General features: G+C 40.5%; 1 protein-coding gene across 1 annotated transcript in view; it reads left to right on the top strand.

Annotated features, from left to right (window-relative positions):
- The window catches only part of FHOD3 (formin homology 2 domain containing 3), a 627,222-nt gene that overhangs the window by 520,792 nt on the left and 83,950 nt on the right, over positions 1 to 22,480 (top strand). Inside the window, exons 14-16 of the mRNA XM_084620053.1 lie at positions 4,130 to 4,344; positions 12,454 to 12,759; positions 18,661 to 19,547. Of these exons, the coding sequence (XP_084476179.1) occupies positions 4,130 to 4,344; positions 12,454 to 12,759; positions 18,661 to 19,547 (1,408 nt within the window). The remainder of the gene's footprint in view (positions 1 to 4,129; positions 4,345 to 12,453; positions 12,760 to 18,660; positions 19,548 to 22,480) is intronic.

The following is a 22,480-nucleotide window of genomic DNA, read 5'->3' as shown; positions in this document are numbered from 1 at the left end:
TTGATTGACATAACTTATCTGTTGATTTGGGAAATAATACCAAGTATTACATTTGCACCAGAAATTTGCCCAAATATTAGTATGGTTATAGTTCTTCTAAACCAGTAGTTTTCAACCGATGGGTACAAATCTTCAGGGGAGGTCAGTCAGGTGGTCATGAGCCACTGAAAATTGTGTTATTATCTAAAGCAAAGAAAATTGATTATCAAAAAAAATCTCATTCCCGCACTCCCAGCATACCCTTATCCTTCAAGGTTCAGTATTTTCTCAGAACCACTCAAAACACACAAATAAATTATATAGGTTTAACATTGTTAGCTTACCAACTGGAAAGGTTGAGAAACACTGTACTAAGCAATGGGGTTCCTACGCCTATGAAAGCAAGTTTTCAAGGAGCACTCAAATAACAGACTTTGTCTTCCAGTAGTTTAACCTCCGTTTTCAATAGTGGTTATTAATGACAAGACGGAATTCTTGTTTTCACCTGCAAAATGTGCATGTCACTAACCAGATAACAGACAGAAAAAATCAAGAGTGCTACAATTCTGTTTTGCATAACGTATGCCGCATCCTTACCATTGAGAGACTACTGGACAAAGTGACCCATGGAATCCTTTAAAAATTGTGTTTCGTTACATTAATGTGAAGAAATCATCTAACTGGTAGATTTCTCTCTGGCAGTACAAATCATCACAGGAGGCAATTTCCTCCTTCAAACTTAGTCTGACCCAGCAGCAATTCTGTTGTGGCTAAGGTGGCCATTATTAAAAATGATGTTGATGTTTCTAAAATCAAACAGAGGTTGATGTGCTTTCCCTCATCTTTACAGCCAAAAATATAGCCATTTAAGGAATCTTGTGAAATAAAACACATCTGACCGCATAAACACAAAACACTGATTGTAGCTGGGTAAAAACTTTTACCACCATCCTGCTGGTCGGCTAGATGTGAAACAAATTAGAAGTGAGCTCTCCAGTATTTTCAAGTTGTAATGGAACATGCTAAAGTAAGCTGGAGTATTTTTTTGGAAATGTTCACCAGCAGGGCATCATTGCTATGCTGTCTGGGCCAATTTTACCAGTCATTTGCAATATATCTTGATGTGTATATATATATCTTGAAATGAAAAACTAGACTCTTATTTCCTTCTTAAGAAGAGGAAAGAAACATCCCTCTTAGACAGTCCGTATATGTTGGAGGAAGAATCTACAATGGAGGTCAAACATGAGTCATCCATTGCATTGGCCTTACGTAATTTTTTTTATGAAGTCCTTTGCATCAGACAATTTCTGACAGTGCACTTTTTTTGCAAACATATATTCCACATTAAAACAAAATAAGCACAAAAAGCTCTGTTGAAATCCCCCATTGTGTAAGTTTCTCCAGGTTTTTGGAGCAGTCTTGTGTAGTATCACATATTATATGAGCCCCTTTATGCAATACCTATAGTAATTTATGTCCTGAGCCAGAGCCAATTGAAGTCAATGAGAGGTTTTCCATTGACTTCAGCGGGCTTTGGATCAGGAGCTTAATGAGGAACTAAAAAGTTTAACTCTGCATTTCCTTGGTTTTGCAAGTATGAATCAGTAATATTATTTTCATGTATTTTTGTGTTTGATGGCAGATTGTCTGCAACGATCGTTTAAAAATGCCCTTGCAAAGGAACATGCCCAGACCCTTTCCTAGAGGTTTACAGTTCAAATGGAAATGTTCCTGTTCTTATTCTGACCTATACCTGCTGACTTTGCTGATACAGAGGGTTACGTAGAATTCCGAGGGCACTGCTCACAGATCTAGAGAACTTCAAATTACATTTTTATTCTCTTAAACAGAATCAGTGGAATTGATTGCTCATGAAACATACCAAACTGACAACCCAGGGGTTTGCTGCCTTATAGCCATAGAACAGGTTCAGCATATGCACTGGCACTGCAAGTTGCCCTGACCTAGAGGAACATGGAAGCATGTATGGCGGCCGTGCCTCCACCCTGGACTGGAATAACCACACGGAGGAGAGAGACAGTAGTTCATTCTTTATCCTCATTCAAACCCTGGTCTTCATAAGACTTCTAACAAGAAAGCTAATGTGATGGTGCTTTTGATAATATAGATACCTGCTCACTAGGAACTGAATTGAAACCATCCACTTGTTTAACATAACTCACTCAACAAATGTGAAATGGAAACAACTTTTGGTCTAGATTCATACTTGTTGCCTATTGGTATAAAGCTCCATCTAGACCTTTGCTAATCCCCTGAGTTACCCAGTATCCATGGTTGTTGTGTAATGCCATGAAATCTGCTGCTATATGGGTTCAGTTTTTACATTTTGACTAGATATAGCTGTGAATGTTGACAGACTGCTATTTGCCTGGTGAATTTAATTCTGCAGCACAAAGCCACAGAAGCTAAAAAGTTAAATAGCTGAAAAAGAGCAGAGGACAATAAAATATTGTAGTTCCCCATGTTACAGGGGGATCAGTCCTGATTGTTGCTGTAGTGCAGTGGCACATTGCAGAAAACTTCGTTGCAGCCAGCTGTTCTGTACCTGGTTTAGCTAAGCGATCTATTTGAATGTCTCTTTATGAGTCCGAAGTTCCATCTGCTGAGTTTGTGGGGAGAGGGAAGGCTGAATACCTGACTGACTGTGGTTAAAATAAGGGCTGGTTTCATTAACTGTGTAACAAAAGACCATGATAATGTTTGTGAAGGGCTTTCTCTTCTTTTGGAAAAGAATCGTTCTTTAGAATTGGCTTCATGCTAGAACTGTAAACAGTTCTTATTTTATAACCATACAAGTATGTGGCTTGTTATATTTTCATCCAGTTTGTAGGAGTTCCTTTTCCTACAAAAGCTCAGTTCAAAGCATGCCTATTCCTCCAGAGGAATAAAAGAAAATGAGTTTGTTCGTCATTATTGCAGTTTATAATAATGCAACTTGCATCAGAAAACACAAGAAGTGCTCTTCAAAGACATCTTTATATGCTGTATAGTTATGCTTGTGAATGCATGTGTCTGATTACTATATGTACTAAGCATGTTTATTACCACATCTGGCTGACTTCCTTACCGTTACTGAATTTAATACACACGTGTACATTAATTCTGCCTGTCAGGGAGGCAGGATTGGGGAAGGGGCTGTTCCTTGTTATGATGTGTTTACAGCAGTGGGTTATTGGAGGATGACCACATAGTCTTTCAGGGACATAGGCGGTAGTCTTGATTAACCTGTTTAACAGCTCAATTGTGGGTAAGACAGAGTCAGGAGCCTGTTACAGCTGTATTCATAAATTTATTCCTGAGCAAATAATGGTGGATAAAATTAGCAGACATCTGGAAGAGGCACATATTCCAAAGTTATTTTGGTCCAAATGTATAAAGCACAGTATGAAGAATATGATTGGTAGCTGGTCTTAATAAACAGTTAGTGAGTTCTGCCTGCCTAAAATGCAAAACAGATGTATCTTTGTTCTTTTAAACTGACTTTGATGAATAAACTATATGTGACGTCAGGTCCAAGCTATTGGATGTCTGAGTCCGGCAGAGAAATTTTTTAGAATAAAAAAAAAGAAAAGTTTCCATTGTAGACTCCGGAGAGAACAAAGTGAATTCCAGTGCATTGCTCTTAGAGCAAATAGAAGCAGGTTCAAAGCCTTAGATAGTCCTCAGTCCAAACGTTTATTATTGGTATTATTTTCAGGGAGAGCTGCTTTTGTCTGCTGGACTGAACCACTTTCCCTCTCCCTGCAGCAAGTCAGGGACTTTGGCTATTTGCATCAGATTAGGGGGCTGGGTTTGGGGGGGGGCTTTTTTTGGGGAGAGGGGTGGAAGAGGGAGCAGGCAAATGCTTCCAAAAAGGAGGAAGGCAGGACTGTGTAGACAGGATGCAATATCTGAGGATTGTTTAATGATACCATTTTTTGTTTTGTCATGAGCAACTTAATATTTTTTTGGCTAATATCTTTTGCTTTGGTGCACTTTTACTGGCAGACTGACCCAGCAGTCAGTGTAGCACTGTACCCCTTGTGTCAGGAAGTCAGTTCATTCTCTGCAGGTGCGTCGTCCCTAAACAAGCATCAACCACTGGCTTCTCTCTCTTTACGGAAACCCTTTGGAATTTAACTTTCAGATACAAATACTTGGAGAAGTTGGCAGCTGAGGAGTATGAGAAGGAGCTGAAAAGTCGGAGTATATGCCGAGGCAGAAGTGAGCTGTCCTTGAACTTGAGCTCTCCTTCTGCCCCATCCTCTCCCATTCCCAAGTGCATCAGCCCAGCATCCATAGAGTCACAGGAGGAGCTGAAGACCCCTTCAACACCCCGTGGGACACCTCAGTCCCCTGAAGGTGAGTGCAAGGGAGGACTGGGAGAAAGGAGCTAATTTTCTCATTGCGTCTCTCTGTTTAGCACACATTTTTTATGCATGAATACAGAAATATAAGCTCTAGGGTGCCACCACTCATTTCAGGGGTTGTAACTTGACAGATTGGTCTGTGCTTTCTGTCTGCATTTTTCTCTTACTTTCTCAAATGCCTTCTGAGCTACTCATGCTAGGAATATGTTATAATTCATTGTTGTTATTATTTATGGTTATTATTATTGCCCATTGTTCTTAGAACAAAATAATTAGAACATGCAACGTGCAAAGCATCTTATTTTAGCATCATGTTCCTTGTCTATCAGTAGTTACTGAATACTAAAACAATAGTGCTCCTGCCAACACAGTTTGCTTATGTGGATTCTCTGAAAGAAATGCAACTGCTGAATGCCAAGATTATAATAACCTTCCAGCATAGCACAGGCTGAATGTGACAAACAGAAGAAATATTAAATTTAAGGGGGAACTTTGTTGCTTAATTTTAATGCACACAAAAAATTTAAAATTTTAGCAAAACTAACAAAGGGGGCCAAATGCAATTAGGAAGAAGGAAAGTATAATTAGCATTTTATGTGGTTTGTTTGTTGTCATATAATTTATTGATGTCCAAAGTGATACTATGCATGCACATCATTCCACCACTTGCATCATGTGTCCCTCTCTCCAAAAAATCCCAAAATCACAGAGATGTATATTCCATGTGATGCTGCATTAACATTGGGAGCCTCTGTGCATGTTGAGGATGAATTATTACCATCATTTTATTTTATTTGGTTTGATTTCCTGCTACATGCTATTGGTGATTAATGCTTCTATGATTTGCGCTACTTGGTTTTATTGGGTATCATGGCTTTGAAGCATGCTGTAAAGCAATACAACTATGAAAGAAGATACTGAGGTTGCACTTTGACTTTGGGTGTATTTACTCTAATAGCATTAAATCTCAGGTCAAGTTTATTTAGTTTGAGTTTACGTGATTTCATAATCACACTAATTTCTTTGGGTAGTAGAGCCCCCACAAGTCTCTGTGGAATCATGGCTCAGAATCTGGATATTTTCCGGTAACATTTGTCTGTCAAAATATTTAAAATCCCAGTTCTTCAGATCCATTGTTGCTTTTAGAGCAAATGAGCTAGATTTTTCCACCATTAGGATTTCACAACTGGGTAAGGAAGTATCTCTTTTATGATGATTATTTTAACATATTTCCCCTGGAAGCATTTTTTAAATGACAGTATAAAATGGAGCATGTATTTAGAACAGGTGCAGAGAGCAACTCTAGGCAGCTGGACAATGGAGAGCCTATCAGCAGACAGCCAGCAGGTGCACAGGGCATCTCAAATGAAGCACCTAACAAAAACAGGTGTACATGGGGCAGCCAAAAGATAGTACCTGGGAACTGGGCAAGTGGGCAGAGCAACAGCTGGCACAAAACAGGTGGGCAGCGCAGCAGCAGACAAAATTCGGCAGAAGGCAGCTCCGAGTATTCTTCAGGTAGCTGGGACAGCATCAGTATATGGGCCCTGAAATTTATTTATTTCAGTGGGAGTTTTACCTGAGTAAGGATTGCTGTCTCTTGTCTTCAGTAAGCAGCAGGAAGGCAGCATTGGGGATTTGGCAAGTGAGGCAGGGCAGCAAACACCCCAGGCTGCTGTGAACTGGACAGCACTAGACTGGCTGTCATTTTGTATGCAAATTTTCATGCCATGTTCACTGAGCACCTCACACACACTAATGAATGTAGCCTCACAACAACCCTCTACAGTCAGGAAATATTATTTGCCCCATTTTATGAATGGGGAAACTGAAAACATTGACTTGCATATGGTCATATAGGGAGGCTGAGGCAGATCTAAGAACTCAGCTCTCCCTGAATTCCAGTCTAATGCTTTAATCCTAAAAACTACTTCTTCCCAAGCAAAGAGAAAATTGCAGAAGGAAAATGTGTGATACATTCTATGCACTGTAAGGGTATGTCTTCGCTACCTGCCGGATCGGCGGGCGGCGATCGATCCAGTATGGATTGATCTAGCGTGTCTAGTCTAGACGCGATAAATCAATCCCCAAGCACTCTCCCATCAACTCCTGTACTCCAGCACTGCGAGAGTCGCAGGCGGCATCAACGGGGGAGCATCAGCAGTCAACTCACCACGGTGAAGACACCACGGTAAGTGGATCTAAGTACGTTGATTTAAGCTACATTATTCACGTAGCTGAAGTTGCGTAACTTAGATCGATCCCCCTCCCCCAGTGTAGACCAGGGCTAAGACACAATCCTTCAAAGAAATGTGTTAATTATTAGCTGGATTCTTTTATCTGGTGTGAGTGACTAGGGGGAGATGTGCAGTCTTGCTGAGTTCCCAAGTTTGGGTGTACCATGCCTATACAGCTAAAAAGAAAGATTCTCAACAGCCCCAGTGGATTCCGGGTGTGCCCAGACATTTGAGTCAGGAGGGCTTGATTAGAAGTGAAATTCTGCGAACAGGTCATCTGTGTCCATGGAGATGCATGTACGCATCCCTCAACAGGTAGGAGCTGAGAAGGCTGACTCAAGGTGGGATTATCCATTTTAGACTCTAGACAGTTGTTAAGGAGCAAGACTGGGAATGCTTTTGTTCTCTTTTTGGGCTTGTAGGACTGGCTAACAGCGTTATATGAGGAAATGCCACAGTTGTAAGAGACACCAAGTGCTCTGGCAATCACAGGGGTCTTTGGTGGTTGGCTCTGAAATGGGTTGTGCATGGGAGAAGTGGAGGGAATACAGGGTGTGGTGGGCAAGGCTCTAGTGGGGAAGGTATGAAACAGGGTGGTGAGCAGCTTCTTCTCCAGACCCACCCTGTTACCAGATGTTTGAACCCTTGCAAGGAGATGCTAATTTTCTCATGCTGATTTAGACCCTGATCTTGTAGACGCTGCATGTATACTGAACTTCAAACTCATGAGTAGGCCCATTGAAGGGAATGGGAATAGTCAAATGCTTAAAATTAACTAAACATGTGCAGCAGTGTTTGCCAGATTGGATCCTTGCTGAATATGACGAAGATGGCAGTGGCCTACTTGATCAGAGAAATCTAGGGTCTGGGATAAGCTGTCCTAAGAGTGGAATTTCAGGAACTGCCAAACCTGGATTTAAGTTTGAGCTTGTTGTTTATTTTGTGTTAACATGTCAATAAAGCCATGAGACAATTAGTGGCTCTTTTGTCACCTGTCCATTCATATGTCTGCCTGCTGGCTACTCCCCTAAGCTCACAACGCATCCCCTGAGTCGATCAGATAAGAAGGCAGCATATGTGGGAATAACAGGTTCTAGAGAGGTCAACTAGTCTATTTCCCTTCTAGTGCTGAAAACAGAAGCAGTTGGAGGGCAGGATGGGAGCCATTAGTCCAGAGAGAAATCAGATGATGTCTGCAGCTTCTTGTCAGCCACCATTGTGAGCTGGTGGAGTCACAGCGGGGTAGGGTTGGGAGTCAAGAAAGTAAGATGGAGGGGTGAAGAGAGGGATTTAGAGTAGGTTGAGGAGAGAGGAGAAGCCATTGGGGAACGAGGTCTGGGTGTTATCGTGAGACTGGTGTTGCTAAGGTTAGACATACATTTAGGATGAGTGGCAGAAGATAGGACTGTGCACATTAACAATCTTATACAGTGGGGTTCATCTGAATTATGTTAAGCTCCTAGATACAGCTAACAATTTTTAGGTTTTAAGAAATTCAGCTTCCTTACTTCTACTTCGGAAATACACAGTGCCGATTACTCTTTCAACAGCAGCAGCAGCAACAATGGAAATCTGAACACCTGCAATCCAGCCCTCACAGCTTCCGTCTTGGAACTTGATAGTAGTGAGATTTCATAACTTCTTGGGAACCCTGAAACTCCAGCATTCACTCCTCCGGGAATGTCTCACTTTTCTTTTTTCCTGTAGTAGACTTTTATTGTTTCATTTTCAGCAGAAACATAACCAGACATATGATACAAAACATCATGCATCTTAAAACCTTTCAGTCGCCCTCCTGTTGATATAGCCACCCTAAGTGTCCATTCATTTAACGAAAGTACTTTATTCACCCAATTTATTTTAACTGTAAAAATTAAATAAAATGGAATTTTGATAGAAGGGGGAAAGTGATTTAAATTCTGCCAAAGGGAAGTTATAACCATTCCATAACCACTAGTAAACTCAGCTGAGTCTTAACAAGAACTGCATACACACACAAAATGAATCTGAGATAAAAACATTATAAGCACTCCACTCACAGAGATTTACTGAGATCTGTTAACACAGTGCAGCCAGGAGGATCTCAGCACCATCAATGCCAGGAGGTGTTGGAGATGGATCAGTCATGTCTTTCAAATGGAAACTGATTCCATCACCTGGGGCACAGCTGAGAACCATTGAAAGACTTGCCAGAAACAGACAGGAGTGGAGGAGCTTCGTCACTGCCCTAAACGCCAGAGGCATAATGGGAACATCATGATGATGATGATGATCACAGTGATTTTGCCCTTCCAGTACTTCAGGAAAACCTACTTCGCTTCCACTAGCCCAGATTTAAATCAAAGTCTTTCCTCTTTTAACCAAATCCCTCATCTCAGAAGCATAATTTTAAATGCAATGCTACTGGTGTGGCAATGTGTGCTTCCTTGCGTTGGCCCACCACAATACTTCAATACATATCTGGAGGGTTCACTTATAGGGATCAGAGGATGGTTACTCTCTTGGGGCTTGTCTTCACTATGGGCTAAATCGGCGTGGCTGTGATCGATGCAGTGGGCATCAATTTAGCAGATCTGGTGAAGACACAATAAGTGGATGGGAGAGCTCTCTCCCGTTGACTTAATTAATCCACTTTAACAAGAGGCAGAAACTATGTTGACCATAGAGTGTCTCCCATCGACATAGTGCGGTGTAGACACCACATTAAGTCAATGTAAATTATGTCAACTTAAGTTACGTAACTTAACTAAAGTAATTTAGATTGACTTACTTCGCTAATATAGATAAGGTGTTTATGAAAACTTAGGTTTTCCTTAGTCTTGGCCTCTATGCTGTGTCTGCCAGCAACGTTGCCAATTGTCATGGTGGTTTTTCGGGTGTGAAAACTGGTCCAGTAGATGCTGGACTGAAACCAACAATTCATTTCACATAGGTAACCAAATAGACATCTGCTGGGAATGGAGTTTATCACATCAGCATATTTCTCTCCAATATCAACATGACCATTAAATTTATCATATAGTGCAAATGCAAGAGACAGATGTATGGTGAGCTCAATATTTTTATTCTCTCCGTAGTGCGTGTTGAATATTTTGTATTTTTGAGTTTCATTGGCAGAGGTTTTGGTGGATTTATGTTATTACTTACGTTGTTTCGGTATATCTTGGATCATTTGACACTATCTCAAAAGCTAGAGAGACACCATCAAAGTGGTTGAGTAATAGCACTTCAATCTTTTGTTCTGGAAGTGTTGTTCTGTGTACTATAGCACCAGAAAGGGCAGAATATTAGGCACTCCCTGTGCTAGGAAAGAGATAAATAGCATACTCCAAGATACTATATTGCTATTTACACTTAGTTATGTGTTGTCTTGTGTTAATGTACCACTTCCATCTATTACATAGGGACTATTCCAAATACATAGAAAATGTAAAACCTCTTCTAAGCTATTTTCTGTTTATTTTTTTCTGCTCCTAAACATTTATCAGATATTCCCAGTTCTTTCCCCTGTTAAACTAAAATCTCTGATGCAATCTCCTGACCATGGTATCATAAATAATGTCAGATCTGGCCAAGTGTTCAACGGTTCCCTTCTTTTTAGAGGAGCTATTCTTTTCAGTCATCAGAGAACAACTTCTCTTTTTGGAGAGAAAGGTCGAAAGTTCTGTACCATGTGCCAATTGTATAAAGGTTAGCAGATGACAGTCTTGTCTTTGTATGTTGTGATTACAATGTGACAAATTCATAGGTCTCAAATATCTCAGAAGCATGTTAGTTCAGTGCTCAGCTATGTGACACAGCCTAACTTCTTAAGGACACTTAAGGTTGTATCTTAGCAGTATTGTACTTCCGGCTTGTCTTGAAAAGAGATAGTGGTTTCCCTATGCTCTGGGAGCTATGGCTCAGATATGCTCTCTGTGGTTCAAATTGTCTGCCCAATGAACAGCACTAGATCTGCTCTGATTTTCTGATGCTGATGCTGATTTTCTCTTGGGTAATGCATGGGTGTGAGACACCTTAGATATGATGCAGAGGATTAGATAGGGTGACATCCTGGCCCCATTGACTTCAAGGGATCAGGACTTCACTCAGAGCATTAACATTTACAAGTCAAAAATTATGCTTTGTAGGCTGTGTGAAATAGGATATTACAATACCAAAACCACATTACTGAACACTGTCTGGTTTAGTGATGTGATTTGGAAAGGTATCCTTCATAGAAAGATAAAGATAGGCTTAATAAAATGTACAAGCATGCATTCTTAGAAAAACATGGCTAGATTTTTGTCTCAGGATGCGAAATGCCTTTGCACTGAGAATGAGAGAAACTTAAAGAATCCTCATTACTGCTCTTATTTTGGGCTTATGCCTTCTAAGGCTAAATCCATTTACCTTCTCTCTAGAGCAGTGGTGGGCATCCTGCGGCCCGTCAGGGTAATCTGCTGGCGGGCCACGAGACAGTTTGTTTACATTGACCATCCACAGGCACAGCTGCCCGCAGCTCCCAGTGGCCACAGTTCACCGTTCCCAGCCAGTGGGAGTTGTGGACGGCCATGCCTGCGGACAGTCAATGTAAACAAACTGTCTCGTGGCCTGCCAGCGGATTACCCTGACTGACCACATGCGGCCCGCAGGCTGCAGGTTGCCCACCACTGCTCTAGAAGACTGAAATTTTTAGGTCCCACTTCCTTGTTACACTCTTTCACCCAACGGCTCAATTGAATTCTAATCTCTTAAGTTCTCAGAATATGTCATGTCATATGTAGCTGAATCCAGAAACCACTACAGGGCCTGAAGTGCATATTGCAATATTGTAAATGAAAAGTAAGCAACAAGGGGGAAAATCTGATATGATTAAGGTATTGTAGTTCAACCATCTTGCACAAGTTTTAATACAGAGGTGATGCGAAAACTGTGCGTACCTAATATGCATGTACATTTTCATCACTTTTGCATGGCCATTTCAATTTGCCAAGAGTTGTGGGCTGCTTGATGTGAATATGTGTGGATGCTTTCCAGTGTCTTCACAGCATAACAAAAAAATCTTGCATGTAAAAATCTTCTGGTTTAGCTGAAAACTATAAGGTGAATGACTGGATTGCACTGTGTCAGTGATAAAGCAAGAAGGAGGAAACCAAGTGCACCATCAACAATGTATGCCATCTGCTAACCAATTACAAGCTAAATTTGTGCCATATGCCATCCAATTGGAAGCTAAATTTATGCCATATGCCAAGCAGTTGGAAGCTCAGTTCAGTTTTGATGTGGCTATTCTGAAGTAAATATGCATAAAAAACATATGCTTTCTGTCAACCAAATTTGTATGACACTGTCATTTCCAGACTGTGCCATTTATTGTGCTCATAAAACTAATGATTGTATCTTTTTGTTGAAGCCATCCACGTCAGGTGAAAAAAGAAGTCACCATAAAAATTCCTTCAGAAACCCAAGGGGATTCAACTACAAGGCACTCTCCGCTTACTTTTTTGTTTAACTCATTCCTTATAGCTCAGTCTGTGTGTTGAGCTTTCATTGCTAGACATGGATTGGATGCCCGTTTTCTGATAGTTCAGCTCTTTCTGTGACCACAATAACCAAACTTCCAATGAAGTATAAGTAAAAAATTATGGATTAGGTTCAGATTGTAAGCAAACATAAATCAAGCAAGACTTGCCAAGTTGCACTCATGTTTGGTTCTGTCTTCACACAATGATCGGCAATCTCTCACTCATAAAGCTAGACTCTCCATGGACAAAAAAAAATCACTCGTAAATTCACATTTTGCTCATTTGGATGGGTGAGTCTAGACGACCAAGAGAAATTGTTGTTAAGTGAATCTTTTTCTTCATTGTTCTCTCCACCAGTGAGTGCCAGTGAACCTGAACCCGAGCCTGAGCCAGAGACAGAACCAGAACAGGAAACTGAGGCAGAGGCCGAGCAGGGAACGGAGACACCACAGGAAGTAGAGGCTTCGGAGGTGGGACCAGAAAGTGAGGTGGAGCAAGGTCCTGAGCGAGAGCCAGAAGAAAGTGCAATACTCAGTGAAAAAGAGAGGCAGAATGAGGAAGTGAATGAAAAAGACAACTGTTCTGCATCCAGCATATCCTCAGCAAGCAGCACTTTAGAGAGGGAAGAAAGAGAGGACAAGTTAACCAGTGACAATGAAACTGGTAAAGTGAAGCTTTTTCAATAAATGCAGGCTTTCCCATAAAGAACATGTCAAATCAGGTGCTTTGGTGTAAAGCTAATCAACTAACAAATCTTTTCAGCCTGTCCTTCATTAGTATTTCTTCCTTTATGGTTCAAATCCATAGCTGCTCCCTTTGTGTGGAACTCCATTAATTTCAATGGGGTTTATGTGTGCAGAGCAGCAGAAGAATCAGGTCTTATAAGATTTCCCTCTGATCAAGACCTATTTCTTCTTTCAACAATTAATTTACTAACTGGTTAGAGACTGGTCCTGCCACTAACATGCATCCAAAGGTCAGTGAATTCTGTTGGATGTTCCAATGGTATGAGATGCCCTAAGACAGTTTGTCATGAGATCGCCAATGCCTGTCTCCATGCTGTTCACTATCACGATGGGTAGTCCTAATGTTAATACTATAGGAAATTAGGTGAGGTGCTTCTCCAGGTGCTGCATTTCTTTCTTTTCTTCCATCATTCCTGTCTTGGTCAGGTATCAGAAATTCAGGGAGACACTTTGAAGTTGCTGACTGTAGAGCTAGAAATGCCTACATGGCTTGGGTGGAGAAGGCATAAGGAGAACTTCCACAGTAGCCAACAGTAATGGCTGGATGAACCACCAGCCACACTTAAAGGATGTCACCGCCTGCACACCTACCCTATGCGTCAGCTTGCTAGGGGAGTAGTTATGCCATCTAGAATTCTCTCTTGGGAGGTCCAACTCCACGTGGCCAGCAGCCCATGCCAGTGACTAAATGGCAGATTGTGGCCCCTAGTAATTTGATTCTTATACAATAGTTTGCTCTTGAATTAATAGCTGTAATATAATTAACATGGCCTCTAAATCTTATTGACGCACTGCAGTGGGGCCCACTGTTCTAAGTGAAACATTTTAGATCTTAAAATAAATTATCGTAATACATGAAGTATCTAATCACTCTTTGCTGATGAAATAGGAATTATTTGAAATCATAGAGATCATGTCTTGGTGGTTATATTGCCAGCCTTTGAACATTCACATTTTTTTCCATAGATTCCGGGGCCAGAAGGGACCACTGTGATCATCTAGTCTGACCTCGTGTGTAACACAGGCCATAGAGCTTCCCCCAAATAGTTCTTTTTGAACTAGTGAATTTTTTTTTTTAAAATGCAGTATTGATTTTAAAATTGCCTGTGGAGGCAAACCCCATCTCTTTTTTACAGGAATATGTTACTAAAACTTAACAGGTTCACTATTGTTCACTATTTAAGGGTCATCAACTTTTCTTCAGTGCGCAGAACTCTCCTTGATGTCACTGGTCAAGGCTTGTATATGGCTCCATGAATACCACTATACCCTTGAAGAAGATGGATAGATAAATATCTGTGTAAAAATATAAACCTAAAAGATGAGTTGAGGATTTAGTCCCAACAAACTTATCTCTTTGAGACAGCAGTTCCACCTGAAAAGGGCACAGTCAGTTTCAAGGACAGTTTTATCATAAATTTGGATCCCTTGCCTTCAGGTCAGCAGAGGTTGTGTTATAGTGCAGATAATGAAAAGTAGCCTCTAGGAATGGAGACATTGTTTACACCTGCAGTGCTGTTGCTTAGTGGGTTGTGAGGGGACCAGCATAGGAAATAAACCATAAAAGTGAAAGTGAGCTCATGCTCACTCTTTATCTTCCACTCTCCCCCTTTCTCCACCAATGGAAGGTGGCTAGAGCCTCTATTTTAGAGTAGATGATGAAAGGCTTTGAACACATAGGGGATGGAGACTGTCCTCTGCTTCCTCCTCTTCACACAGGCAAGATGTTGCTAACCATCAGTATTACAGATTACTCAGCTGGTGTTCAGCAAAAACTGTACTGGTTATGAAACAGACTATGGCTCTCATCACACTTTGGCATATTCCAAATGTTAAACGAGGAGCGAATGGGTTACAAACATTTTTCACACTCAGCACATTTTAGTTCTGGCTGTTTCCAACATGATGAACTTTAACTTCTTGTCACACTGAATCCATTTGTCATACACTTCTGCATTACTATTTTGGTATTATACTATAACTTAATGAAATGCCAGCTTTTAAAAGTTCATAAGCTTTAGCAGTATAGTAAAGATTTGTTGGTTGAGAGACCTAATGTGTTGTGAATTACTAAAGTTTGCAATTTAGTTGGTAAGGGAGCAAATGCAGAACTAGAAATCATGCAGAGTACTCGGTCTGCATGGATTATTTTTGCATTCCTAGGGTTTTGTGCTTTCTCAGACAGTTCTCAGATTCCAGGAAAGGAGCTGTCATTCATGGATTACATTGCTGTGGCTGCCCAGACACAGCAGGGGCAAGGAAATGAAGTGTTTGGTTTTGGGCTCCTCCTTCCTTATCATCAAACATACTGCTCTATGCTTCTTCCAACCCTTCTCATCCTAGATAGCACTGCAACACAGTAGCCAGATGAAGTAGTGTGCATGAAGGGGATGCATGCCGGGGGGGGGGGAGGCGCGTGAGGAGAATCTACAGGAGTAGCAACAGCAGGAGGCTTTACAGAGATAATCTTGTTTGGCTAGTGAAGAATGAGGTAGATCTTGGGAGACTAAAATGGGGATGCAAACTCTGTTGGAGAATTTTGAGTGAGCAGTATTGGAAAGGAATCAAATCTAGGGAGACACAGAAGGTGAGAATCTAGAGGGGGGCCAAATCTTGTGGCATGTATACAGTGGAGTCTGGGAAATCTTGGACAGTTCTGAAGTCTTTAGGCAGTTGAATCTGGTTGAGAATTGGTCTTTGTGAAATCTATAGTGAAGGGGAAGAGGAGAGTCTGGAGGAGATCAGAAAAATCTAGTAGCAAATCTTCGAGAGAGAAGAGGTGAGGGAGCAATCCTGTAGATGGAATGTTGAGGGAAAGGGATGAGTGAAGGGCGTCACAGCTCAGGGCAACTGCACCTGTATTCCTCCCTCTGTGGTCCCTTGAGGGTACCCACTCTAGACTCCCAGCTGCATCTCTCTCCCGCCTAAACAGGCTGCACAGTTCCCTGTCTACACTGTGGTAATCCCCAGTAAACCAGACTGCTTAAATAGGCCAGCATCTGCACTTTGCTTTTTCTCCACGGGCTTATGAACAGCTTAATTGCCAGCAGTTATAAGTTACAGCACAGCCCTTTACGAGCAAGCACATTTATTCTTAAGGTAAAAGCATTACAGAGAAAACATATAAAAACAATAAAAGTTCCTATATGCATTCTAACAGCTTACCATAGTTTACCCATCAGTCTTATGTGGCCTCAGTAGGCCAAAGTCCTTCCAACCCTCCCCAGGAATGATTGGGGCTCAACTTGGACAGAAGTCCTGTCTCTTTGCTGGATCAGGAAGAAAGTCTTCAGTCATTTTAAAATCAGGCTTTTTATCCACAAAATCCTTTCCTTGTCTGGTGGCCTCTGGGGAATCCAGTTTGAACTAGTATATGTGAGCCTCTCCATCTGGTGGTAGCTCTCTGGAGAAGTTACAACCTGAGTGAATTTGCCTAATTTCCTCCCACTGTTCTTAGTTCCTGGAAGAGTTGTGGTCACCCTCCCGCAGGGAATTACATACAGTCCCTGGCCCACAATGATATATACACTTAATACACTAAGATCTCCCAAAGATATGGCAGGAAATTGCCATATCTGTCACAAATGGGAAAATGAGGCAAGGAAGAGATTGAGTGTTCAGGAAAGTAAAAAGTGAAGAAAGATGGACTGCCTGCATCCTGGGCAAAAATCATTTGCTATAAGCTGAATCTTTTTTAATGTTGGGTTCAGCTTCAAATGTGGCTAAGAGCTAGTATGGATGGGGCCATAAACTATTCAACATTAGAAACCCAGGTTGGAATTCCCAGGTTGGAAGTCTGCTCCGTGATGCACAGTGAATTTTTAAACCCATTTTAATTTAATTTAATTTTAACAAATGATTCAGCTAGACCGGTTTGGGTCTCTTGCCCATAGTGTTGATGTGGCCACTGAACTTGCCAAGGAAGAGATTTTCCAGAGCAGATGGAAGGGGCTTAAGGTTATAGAAATAAAATAAGTCAGCTGATAAAGACATTAAATTTAAAGTGCTAACATAAAAATCCTGACAAAGAAAAAGACAGTAGAGTAAAAGGAGAAACAAAAATAAATAAGAAACTCAAGAGAACATGCAACCACATAACTAATACACACACACACACACACACACACACACACACCAGGACAGAGAGGAGAAGGAAGGCAGTAATCAAAAATAAACTAAAATTTAATTTTAAAAGTTAGATTAGAAAAAATATATTGATTAAATGTGTAAGGAAGAGAAAGAAAGAATCAAAAACAGAATCATGGTAAGTATTGAACTATTTTCATAATCCATTTTAATTGCAAAATATACTGAAGGTGAAATAAGGCCGGTCTCATTTAATACCCTTTGAAAAAAGATCTCACATATTTTGGACATACTTTCTACATTGTGTCCCACACTGGTTGGTGAAGATGTTAAGAGGTATTCAACGTCAGGAAAAAATGCATCCTACAATCTACTTTGATCATTTATTTTGATGGTTTTATTGTTGTTTGGTTTTAATTATTTATGATGTTTCATGCACTAGTTAATTTTTCAACTTCTATACACCAGTATACAATATGTATGATTTTATCTTGCTGAGAGGTGGGCAGAGGCCACTATATTTCAATTTGATTGTGGTTTAAATGCAGGTCAGTAATTATGGTCAGCCGATAAAATTTTCAAAAACACCCAAAGGACTTGGGAGCCTAAGTACATTAATCATTTTTGAAAATGTGACTTAGGCTCCTGAGTTATTTAGGTGCTTTTGAAAATTTTACTCTGTGTGCACAATTCACTCTGCAGAGACCCCAGAGGTCACCCTGGTGAATATGGCCAAAGCACCAAGGAGTTGTGCTAAGCGCAGCCAGAGTTTCAAGCTGCCCTCCCCTGGCCGGGGTGGTTGCGGTGGAGGAGGATGGGGTGGGTGGGTATACAAACTTTGTTGGCCTCAGGCTGGAAAAGCAACAGTCTTTCTTAAAGTAACACCTCTTTCTAGCCATGTCAAGAATACCACAGGAGCAGCCCTTCTGACAGTGTTTTAATCCTCCCACTTCTGATCCTAGCTCGGAGCAGAAAGCGCAGAGACACTGGAAATGGGGACAAGTGTCATCCAGTCTTGTTGGCCTTTGGACTGATGGACTGTCAAAGAATCTAACAATTTAGGTATCCAGTAAAATAACATGGGCCAGATCTCCTCAGTGAGCAATTACCAACATGTAACCAATTATTTTTTCTATATAAAATTTAAAGAGCAGCTCAAAGAAGCAGTTTGGTCTCTGTCCTTAGAGTCACCGAGTACCTCCTGAGATGTTCCGAGCACCTTCAGCTCCCACTGCCTGAATGGCTGCTATGCACTTCTCAGAGAAACACTCACCAACTTGCAGAATCCGGCTGTAGATCTGTGCTATTGCTTACATATCATTTCCAAATATTCCCTGAAACTTTGGACTTGTCTGCCTGAATATTTAGTTCACAGCAACATGTGGTTTCAATCTACCCTGCACTAATCTGCTGTGCATTGTCAGTCTGTGTAGACTCTGCTGCTGCACACTAAAAGTTCCCAAGTGCACTATGAACTGCTGCTGTTTGAAGGTGGTATAGATCAAAGCACACTACTAAACCATTAGTGCACATTGGCAGTGTCCCTATGGACAGTCAGCGTGAGATAGATTCACAGCCCAGCTTGCTGCATATTCAGTCTTCTTATAGACAGGCCCTTTATCCGGTTTCATACTATAATTGCACATGTATCACCAAAGATATTTCCAATGCCATTTTTAGGATTCCTGACACCCTGTGCTTTTCCATTCATTGTTTGTGCATGTGATTACAGGTACGTGGTCAAAGACTATTCAAGATGCTGGTGTGAATGAGCAGTGCAGCAACATTCTCAACAACAAACGGTTTATGCTGGATATGTTGTATGCCCATAACAAGAAGCCCAAGGATGAAGAGGAGAAAGAGCTGGAGGAGAAGGAGGAAGAAAAGAAGGAGACGGAGGAAAGTGATCAGTCAATCACCAGCCTAGCCAGTAGGATCTCTATCCTGCAGGCCAGCAAGCAGGCCAAAGATGAAAGTGTCAAAAAGATGGAGATTGGAAATCTGGACAACCAAGGCAGTGTGAAAGCCTTTGCAGAAAAATTCAACAATGTTGAGTTGGCGAAGGGGACAGTATTGCCTGAGGGTGAGCTCGATGAAAAGGTCCCTGAGAAAACACCAGCAGAGCCCAAGAAGGAATCTGATTACATTTGGGATCAGCTCATGGCTAATCCTAGAGAACTTAAAATCAAAGACATGGATTTTACAGACTTGGGGGATGAGGATGATGTAGATGTGTTGGACGTTGATATGGGTCCTGGGGACTCCCTAATTCCCCCTCCCCCACCTCCACCTTCCTTTTTGGGTTTGCCTCCTCCACCACCTCCTCTTCTGTTTGGATGTCCACCTCCACCCTCTGGTAATTTATTGGCTCCTCCTCCACTGTTCAGCACTCCTCAGGGTTTAGGGTCACCCCAGGTTTCTAGGGGTCAGCCAGCATTCATGAAGAAGAAGAAAACCATCCGTCTGTTTTGGAACGAGGTACGGCCATTTGAGTGGCAGTGTAAAAATAACAAACGCTGTAAAGAATTCCTGTGGTCGAAACTGGAACCCATTAAGGTGGACACTTCCAAACTGGAGCACCTCTTTGAATCTAAATCCAAGGAACTGCCGGTCACAAAGGTATTTCTAATGTTTTGTTTAGTTTTTATTAAATTTGAGTTTGTTTTTAGATTAATGTAGATGATATTTATGCTTACAGAGTTTAAAAAACAAAAGAAATTAACAAAGATGTTTTATATATGTTCTATATTTGTGCACATAAGTTAAGTATTCTACAAAGACAGACAGACACTCCATGAGCTGACAATAAGAGCTGAGCCCCAAACAATATACATGCCTAGCCATATGCCATATTGCTCTTGTGAATCATATTTCTATTTCACTTTTTGTATTTCACTTCAGCTGGAGAGTATTGTAGCATTGTGGTATTGTAGCGTTGTAAACTTCATAGCCAGAATTTTCAAACATAGGTTTGTCTGCATGGGGGTATCCAGGAACATTAATCCAAATTAATTAAAGTTATGAATGTGAAGTGGATTAGTTAAACCATATTGAGTCCCTGTGTGGGTGCTGTTGTTCAGAATTAAAGTGGCCTTAATTTAGTTTGGCTTAATTCACTTACAAAGTGAATTAAACTATCCTAAATTAAGGCCACTATAAAATGATGTCCCCATGGATACCAAAGTGCATCATGTATTAAGGAAAGGTAATTCAGATCTGTGTATCTGGCTACTTTTCCCTTGCTAGTGAAATTTAAAGCTTTATTATTAGGCATGTATGGAGATAAGGCAAAACAGGGCCTGTTATAATTGGACACCACATGAAATCATTGTAATATATTCTCATAACATATATCCTGTAATATATCTTCATACTATTTTCATAATCATTTTAGGAATTATTCCTGAAAGGGTCATAACGTTAAAGTATGGTTCTGCTTTGAAATGTGTAAATAGTCTTGTGGTTCCATGTTAATTGTCTCGCGATGATTTCCGTTTCAAGTGTATAAAGATTTCTTGTCTAAAGAACTTTTTGTCATATTGCCAAGCCCTGCAAATATAACCTGGGTTCTCTTCTTTTCATGCATACATTTTTTTGCCACTTTGCACAGAAATATTTTTCACCCTTAACTTAGAGAACTTTACTATCCAAATTTCATTATGAAAATATGAAATTTTCATGAGAGAAAATCTTGATTTGCTAAGACTTCTGTGTTTCATAGGAACATTATCATAAAATTAAATCTTTAAGGCTGGTAACAGAACCATTTAATGCTGAACTCTTATGACGTATCTTGTAGTTGAATTTAATGGAGATTTAAAGTTAGCCTTTAAACGTTATTAGCTAGAACCCTTGCTGTTCATGACTATTGTTTTTGATTTGTTAATGTAAATACAGTAATTGGTATCAGACAAACAATGTTCTTTTCCAGTTATAGTACTAATAAAAGATACACCGTAAGGCCACATATAAGAAAATCACTCATTGCCAATATATCTGTTGTACATATGCCTAAGTTCTCACATTAGTACAAGTTTTATAACAATTCTGAAAAACCACATAGTACCATGATCATTTTACTTTTCCATAATTGGTACAAATTAAGTATCCACGTGTTCAAAAACAAACAATCCAGAAGACTAGATGGCTCAAGGTGTTGGAAATTAGATTTCTAGTCCTTCATTTCTAGGTCACTGGTTCAAATCCAGTTGAAATTGTTATAAATGGCAGTTTGACAGTCTATATTGGTGTTCTTGCTCAAGCAGACACATCACAGTTGACTGACTCAGCTGGTAGGCCAAGGATTGAATGGATCTGAAATCTTGCACTGTTTTCTCACCCCCAGAGACTGTTCCTCCGGGCCAATGTTGAGAGACGTTGTATCAGGGCAGGGAAGCTTGCCCTACCTTGCTGTTGCTTTTGGGTATAAGCAGAAGACTTCTGTTTCCAAGGCTATCACCTTGTACCTTCAATAAAGACTGAGTTCCCCACCAAAAAAAGAAAAAAAATTGTAATCAAAAGTCCTCCTGACTAATTTGTAAGGTGACTTTGAACCCTGAGCTATATCTGAGAGTGTAATCATTTCAGCCAAAATAATCAGAATTACAGATGTGTCATACTGGTTATGTATTGGTAATGTGGACAATGTAGCTGCAGTTTATAAAATGTTTACACAGCAAACAGTAGGCCTACAAATACATCAATTACATAGATTGCACAGCTGTTATAATTTTAAATTGAATTATCTCTAACACAAGAATAGCTCAGTGGTTTTCATTGCATATAGAACTGAAATGTATTTCATACAGATTTTAAATCCAATCAATGATTAATTCAGGGCATGTTGAGCTTAATTTCACTCCCTCTGCTTTCTCCACTGTTGGTAAAATTGCGGCATATTACTCCTCCTACTCTCCTTCATTGTAAATATAAATCTATCATAGAAGGCTCATTCTGAGTGTGGACTGGAGCAGAAGGAATGAGAATGTCATCTAGGAGCCACAAAACAAATCATTCCTTGAACTGAATGTAGAGTTACAGCATATTTCCACTTCCACAGAGTTTGTTGTATACTTCATAATGTCAATATTTTGATGAACTGGTCTGCCTTACTTTTACCCTTTTACATTTATCATAAATTATGATAAAAGTTTAGATTATTTTAATCAATCAATTAATTTTTCCAAATCGTTAACCAGGTATTTTCCCAAACTCTCATCACTCATCTCCGCCCTACACGCACTTTCTTCCCTGTCCTCCATGTGCTGCTAGGTGCTTTGGTGCAGCATCTACTCTTTGGCTGGCAAGATGAATCAGCAGGTTTCTTAGAAACCGGTGTAGCCTTGAGTTTTGAATAGTGATTTAGCTGATGACTTTTCTCTTCGAGGTTAGTCTCGGAGACTTAGTCTCCAAGAGAATAGTGGTCATTTAAATCACTCTTCAGAATTCAAGGCTGCACTGATGTCAAAGAAACCTGCTGACTCATCTTCCCAGCCAAGGAGCAGATGCTGTGCCAAAGCATCTAGCAGTACATGGAGGGCAGGGACTTCTCT

Source organism: Lepidochelys olivacea (genome assembly GCF_965140295.1).
Source record: "Lepidochelys olivacea isolate rLepOli2 genome assembly, chromosome: 2".
Lineage (NCBI taxonomy): Eukaryota > Metazoa > Chordata > Testudines > Cheloniidae > Lepidochelys > Lepidochelys olivacea.
Note: the sequence above shows the minus strand (reverse complement) of the source record. Positions and strands in the feature narration are given on the sequence as shown.